This window comes from Pteronotus mesoamericanus, unplaced genomic scaffold (genome assembly GCF_021234165.1).
Source record: "Pteronotus mesoamericanus isolate MK-2021 breed Mesoamerican mustached bat unplaced genomic scaffold, CSHL_Meso_final contig_2, whole genome shotgun sequence".
Classification (NCBI taxonomy): domain Eukaryota; kingdom Metazoa; phylum Chordata; class Mammalia; order Chiroptera; family Mormoopidae; genus Pteronotus; species Pteronotus mesoamericanus.
Window position 1 is genome coordinate 18079422 of NW_026555084.1, and position 6558 is coordinate 18085979.

A 6558-nucleotide genomic window follows, 5' to 3' on the forward strand; every position below is an offset into this window, starting at 1 on the left:
GATTCAGGTTGAAAAATAAAGGATTTATTTTAGAAGTTAATTGAAAGGGTAAAGAGAGAAGAAAACATAATATTTATTTGCATCTACTCGGAGAAAGAAACTAAAGATCACACAAAAACACGCAAATTACATGAAGCAACAAAAAATAAAATGTGATGGGGCTATGGGAATGAGGTGAGAAGGATCCAGGCCAGCGGTCTGGCCCCTCTTTCCACCCAAAAACTATAAGTGAGCCTCCGCCCAGAGGCACCATATAAGGGGGATGGAAAGAAGCGACGGTTAAATAAATAACAGGAAACAACGGTGCTAACAATAACAATAAAAGAGCGACGAGGTTAGACGTGTTGGAAGGACTTGCATATGATTCGGAGAAGTTATGATTACTTTCGAGAAGCCGCCTCTGCAGCGCGGTGGGAGTCTGGCTGGAGCAGCGAACCGGGGTCCGGGAGTTCTCAGTCCGTCCGGACACTGTCAATCCCTCGCCCTCCAGCAGGCAGTAATTACCACTTCAATGCCAGCAGATAGCAGAGGATAGGCCGCGGCAGGTGTCCGCTGCGGCCTGCGAACAGCCAGGCGATCCCAGCCTGTGGGCCCTTTTCTGGAGTCCAACGTCTTAGAGCCCGCAACTCCCCGCACACGTTCCCTGAACTTAATCCATGCTACCTTAGAGAATCTACAGCAAACCAAAGAATGCGATGGGTAAAATTTCGGCGGGGAAGGGAGTAGTATAAGGCTATCCTTTGGAAACATACATGATTTTATATATCGTAAATAAATCTCCAGTACCTGTTTGTTCCCCAGTTAGACTTTGCATTATTACTTGTCACTTCCCTCCCACCTTCCATCCCTTGCCGAAGCGTGCTTAGCAAAGTGGCCCCTTCACCGCGGTCGTGTGGCGGGGCCAGTTCACTATCCCCTTCCTTTGGGCTCCTGCCCTGAGGTCGCGCAGTCCAGCGCGCCAGGGAGATTTTCAGCACCACGGACAGCAAAAGTCCCGCCAGGCCTACCCTTCGTGACTTTTTCCTTAGCTCCAGCGCCTGCCTAGTGGAAATAGAACGGGAAAAAGAGAAAGAGAAGGCCGGGAGACAACCAGGAGGGAGAAAGGGGGAAGCCTGTGGCTTCGGGGAAGAGAGCCTGACCTGCCAGAAAACGTCTTGGAGTCCCCCATAACCGTCCCCCCAGGAGGTGCACTCAGCTTTCCCGGCCCCGGACGCTGCGCCCCGCCGCAGTCAGTGGACAGCCGAGTACTTCATTCGTTTCTGTTTCTGTCTCTGGTTGCAGAACCAGACTCTCACCACGTTCTTTTTAAGGTCCAGTTTCTCCGCAATGGCCGCGATCTTCTCGGATGAGGGCCGCGGCTGAATGGCGAAGTAGGCCTCGAGCGAGCGCTTCTCGGGCGCCGCGATGGACGTGCGTTTGCGCTTTCGCTCACTACCATTGAAGAGCTCCGGCTTGCTGTTTTTCTCTCGGTAGGCGGCCTCGGCTTCCTCCAGCCAGGCCTGGAGCACTGGCTTGAGCGCGATCATGTTGTTGTGCGAAAGAGTGAGAGACTCGAACCTGCAGATGGTGCTCTGGCTGAGGGAGCCCACGCCTGGGATCTTGAGGTTGGCTAGAGCCGCGCCCACGTCCGCCTGAGTCACCCCCAGCTTGATGCGCCGCTGCTTGAAGCGCTCCGCGAAGGCCTCCAGCTCTCGTGGGTCCGACTCCACATCGCTGAGGCATGCGGGCATAGCGCTGTGAGGCGCCACGGCGTGAGGGTGACTCATGCCCATGGCCTGGTGCAGGTGGCCCATGGCGCCCAGGTGATGCGGATGGATCTGCGCAGGCATCACCGAGTGCTCGGGGGCGCCCAGGCCGCTGACGCTCAGCGTGGGCGAGATATGCTCTAGCAGGTCGCCCTCGAGGCCCTGGTGCACCGCGTGGTGCGGGTGCGAGGTAAGCGCAGCCGGGTGGGAGATGGGCACGGTGGACGAAGTGGACGTGCAGGGCACGCTACTCATGGTATGGTAAGTGGCGTCGGGCTTGAACGGATGGTTCTTGCCGTGGGAGACGATGTCCACTGCCGCCAGAGCTTCGGCGCGTGCCAGCAGGCTCTCATCAAAGCTTCCAAATATATTACCCTGCAGCTGCAAGCGAGAAGGCGCACAGCACGGTCAGTGGGGAATACTGTCAACTCCGGATTAAAACACATTTTCAAGCAACCGAGATGCCTCTCCTCAAAGCCCAGGTCATAAAAATTAATACGGAGACAGAGGCTCTGCTGGAACAGACGTGCGGATCAGAGACATGAATGAGAGAGAGAGGGCGCCGGGAGAGAGCGCAGGGGAGACAGGAGAGGGGTTCAGACAGCGGCGATTGTTCTGGGAGACATGAAAAAAACATGAAGCAAGTGCCTGTCAAAAAATGTGCCTTAGAGCGCTAATTATGCTCCACTACGTACCTGCGGGGCTGGGAGACAGACTCGGCGCATGGCCTCGGAGCCGGAGTGCAGGCTGGAGAATTTGGGTTCTTGCAGCACCGGGTGCATGCCGAAAGGCTGCTTGGTGTTCATGGTCATCATCTTCGCGCGTCTGGCAGGGAGGCAGCGAGGGACATGGATCAGGCTCGTCTCGCTCGCTCGCCGCGCTCCAAGTGAGCGCCGCTCAGCGCCCGCGCTCCCCTCGCCCTCTCACTCGCAGCCTCCCCTCTCCCCCACCTGCTTCTTCACTCATCTTACAAGCAGCCTGCCAGGAAGGGCCCGGGCGCGCGCAGGCGTGCTCCCGCGCCCGCCGGGACTCGCAGGGGCCGCCCGGGAGGCCAGGCCAGCAGCCGCTCTCAGCGCGCCTCCTGCGCCCGCCGGCCGCGGCGCCCCCGCCACGGCATTTATACCCCGGCCGGCCGGGCCTCTCCCGGTCTGCCCCGCCCCGCCAGGCTCCAGCCCTGCCGACCTTCCGGATTCTTTCTTCCTCTTCGTGGACTCCCCCCGCCAACAAAGTCCCAAACCTCTCCGCCCTGTCCCAACTCGCACTGCCCAGATCGAAGGGCAGCCCCGGCTTGAGCGGGGCCCAGAAGCTGACCCTACTCCAGCTCCCCATCACTCACACACGGACACACACACACACGGACACAGACACACACACACACGCACACCCGCGCACGCTCCTTGTCGGACCGGCTGCCGCCAAACTGCCCATTTCCAGGGCGCTCCTGGCCCCACGCCCGAGCCGTCCACTAGAGTCCGGCCCCGCGGCGCAGCGAAGAGGCGCCTCCAATCACCCAGACGGGCTCCGGGAAGAGTGAGGGGCTGCCATAATGAGCCCCAGGTGACCCCCACCCCTCAACTGCCCGGCCTGATGGAGGTGGGGCAAGTAACTGCCTGCCCAGCGCGGGAGGCCTGTGGCTTCCTCCCCACGCTTACCTTTCCTGCTTTTGCTTAAGACGACGGGGCCCCCTCCCCCTCCTCACCCGTCGGCCTAAGGGAGCTTGCTAAGGACTTTTCAGAACCATGTGTTCAGGACTGCCCGGCGACCTCGGGAGTCAGCCGGGGCCCCGCTGCTGGGCCGCCAGCGCCTACAGACCCCATGCCCCGTGACAATGGCTACCGTGCTTGAGCTCCTCATACGTGCTGGGCAACTTAGAGAGATGGCTCGTGGTGTCCCCACGCCCTATGGAGCAGGTACTGTCATTCCGTTTTACAAAACAGGAAAACAAGGGCCAGAGGGGTTAAGGGACTGACAGTTCATTCCCTCGCTCGTTTCGTTATCTGTTCCACGAATATGCGCCGGTGGCCTACTGTGCGCCGGGCGCCAGCGTCCCGACGCTCTTAACCACTTAGCTACTTTGTCCTCCTCCCTGAAGTTTCGGGACCGAATTGCTCCGGAGTTCGGGCTGCCCCGCTCCGCCCCGCTCTGCTCTCATCCCCTCTTCTTTCCTCCTCTCCTCTCCTTTCCCTGCGCTAGTAAACATCGTGAATAATGGATGGGGAATCCTGGGACTGTGGCCGCGCCGCCCTCCGAAGAGAGCGAAACCGGGTTCGCAGAGGAGCCCTGAGCGCCCAGCTGAACCCACGTCGCCTCCACCCCGAAAGAGGCCTCCGGGTTTCAAAGACCTGCCCAACCTGGAGCGGAGCCTCGCGCGCCGCAGGTGCGGGCCGGGTTTCCCGGGTGCTGTATGGTGGGGGGCGGGGTGTTGGAGGGACCACCCCTGGGCCTAAGAGGAAGCCCTGCCTAAATCCCGGGGGCTTCCGGTCCTCGAGCCTCGCTAATCCTTCTCAGGTCCGAGCCCTTGCGGGTGGGCGAGGGAGGGCCGTTTTGCCCGGCAACTACATAAAATAGCCCAGCCTAGGCGCGGGAGGTCAAGCAAGGCCCCTTCACTGAACCTCTCTGAGTCTCGGTTACCTGGGCTCTACAATGGCACTTGCACTAGTGCTTGCTTTCTTGGGTTCCAGTGAAAACGTTTTGCGCTAAACTAGAAAGGAAAGCATTGAGCATGGATCCTCATTGCTCAGTAAACCTCCTCTCAACCTGGTGCTTTGGGGCACAGGCCCTGCCCTCGGATTAAAAAGCCACCTCTGGGTCTTGCTGGCTGAGAGGCCATGAGCCACCTCAACGTCTCTGTACTACAGTTTCCTCATCTGTTAAGTGGAGATAATAGTTTTTCCTCCACTGATGGTTGTGAAGAATATACCCCGAGATAAGCAGTTGGCGCAGTGCCTGGCACACTGAAATCATGGGATAGCTGTTCCTCTCTTCTTCCTCCTTCAATTTAAAGAGAATGCACTTGAGGGTGGGACCGGCCTGGGTCATCTCCCTGGAAAACGGCTGGTCTGCATGTGCCAACGGGATCCTTGGTCTCCACCATTCATTTAGCACCAGCTTGGTGTCAGACCCCATGCGGGAGGCTGGGACACAGCTGTGGGTCAGACTCCTTCCCCACTCCCACAGAGTCACCAGTCTAAAGCCGCCCCCCCCCCAACAGGGAAATTGACTGGAAACTGCACCACAGCGGAGGGATGTCAGTTCATGCACCAGACGTAGAGCCAGGCTGGTGGGATGCTTGAAATACGGACCGTGCACCAGAATCACGGGCCTCAGGTCGGCGGGGTTCTGGATGGCCTTCTAACACGACGCCTATCCCACAAGGCGAGGGCTGCACTAGACGGTTGCTCAGTGCTTCAGCCTTAGCAAAAGACTATCATTCTGGTTAATTTAAGTGAAACACCTTTTGAGCAAATCAGAGCTTCTTTCCAGGGATGCTCAACTCCCCGGAAGCTGCATGCAGTGCTATTTTATCACTCACCAGTGATAAGGACCCCTCACTCTTGTTTTCCACCTCAAGTCAAAAGAGAAAAGGGGACGGGAAGCTGAGGATACTGCATCCTCCAGGGAGAAGAATCCGTAACTAGCCTGGCCAGGGTGCCCTGAGACCCACACTCACTTTGTAATACCTTAGTTGTTTGTGAAGCTGAACCTCCAGAAAGAGGGGAAGGCCCATCCATATCCATCCTTCCCTGCTTTGTCCCCTCAGGGGCCTGAGAGAGGCCAGCCAGGGTTGAGGTCAGGCAGGGGTCAGACACAGAGCAAAACCAACCAGCCCCCTTAGGCCTCCAGTGCTGACCTTCGGCTCACCAGCCTCCACTCCAGCATCCCAAGGCATTAGGATCACAAATCACAGCCCAGGCTTGCATCTGGCAACCTGTGTTCCCTGGGTTTTCCCCATTCTTCCTTTTAAGAAGGACTCCTAGCCGCTCTGGGCAGCCAGAAGTAAGATGACACCCATCCTTAGGGACCAGTCTTTGTGAGAAGGCCCGGGAGATAGCGGGCTGGAGAAGAAAGGAGAAAAACACCATGCAGACAGCAACGGAAAGGAAAGCCCTAGAACACCGTCGGTAGCATTCTCCACACTTTACAGGATTTGCAAGGTTAAATTCTGTTTGGGGCAAACTAGTAAAATTAAATTAGCTGGGTGTGTAAAACAGACGATTGGGATTGTGGTAAACTGGAGAGCATGTGCCCCGCCCTCTCCTTAAATGAAGGGATTTAATCCTAATTAAACTACAGTTACAACACAGAGACACTCACACACCGTAGAGGCCAAGCGAAGTCTGTCTGCAGGACCAAGTGAGCACCACATGAGCACGTATGCAAGTGGCACTACGGGGACATTTTTTTCATTCTACAATCATTTCAGAATATCTGAAGACCACGGACCTCTGGGTCTTGTGGTCAGTTCTGTAGGTGCGGCGCATACTGTTTCAGGGGCCCGCAGTCTAGCGGGGATATAAAGTTGCCCCATGTAAGTCGAAATCAGGACAGAAAGCACTGTGTCCTCCGGAAGGACTTAGCCCTGTAGGGGTGCTGGCGCAGAGGGTGGAGGCAGTTCCCAGGGGCAGTGGATCCCACCTTTATTGAAGGTGGGAATCATCCGCAGCCTCCTCAAATACAGCATCACAGGGCCACAGAGATTCTGACCGCAAGGACAAAGGTGATTTTTAATAGACATCCATGATGAGCATGCAGGTGATTTGGACTCAAAGAGACAGTTTTCCTTCTTTGAGTTTTTGCATCAGTCTCTCTTATC

General features: G+C 57.1%; 1 protein-coding gene across 1 annotated transcript; it reads right to left on the reverse strand.

Annotated features, from left to right (window-relative positions):
- Nucleotides 1–1229: 1229 nt before the first annotated feature.
- Nucleotides 1230–2560, reverse strand: POU4F3 (POU class 4 homeobox 3). The gene is made up of 2 exons (XM_054568235.1): nucleotides 2441–2560; nucleotides 1230–2126 (listed from the first exon to the last, which is right to left on the reverse strand). Exons 1-2 carry the CDS (start codon nucleotides 2558–2560, stop codon nucleotides 1230–1232), a joined length of 1017 nt encoding a protein of 338 aa, XP_054424210.1.
- Between the last annotated feature and the right edge of the window lie 3998 nt (nucleotides 2561–6558).

What these genes read in the sequence shown, in the direction of transcription:
- POU4F3 (XM_054568235.1), bottom strand. Translation starts at nt 2,560, where the DNA reads ATGATGACCATGAACACCAAGCAGCCTTTCGGCATGCACCCGGTGCTG. An exon ending in TCTGTCTCCCAGCCCCGCAG is followed by an intron (nt 2,127 to 2,440) that starts GTACGTAGTGGA and finishes TCTCGCTTGCAG; the next exon opens with CTGCAGGGTAATATATTTGG.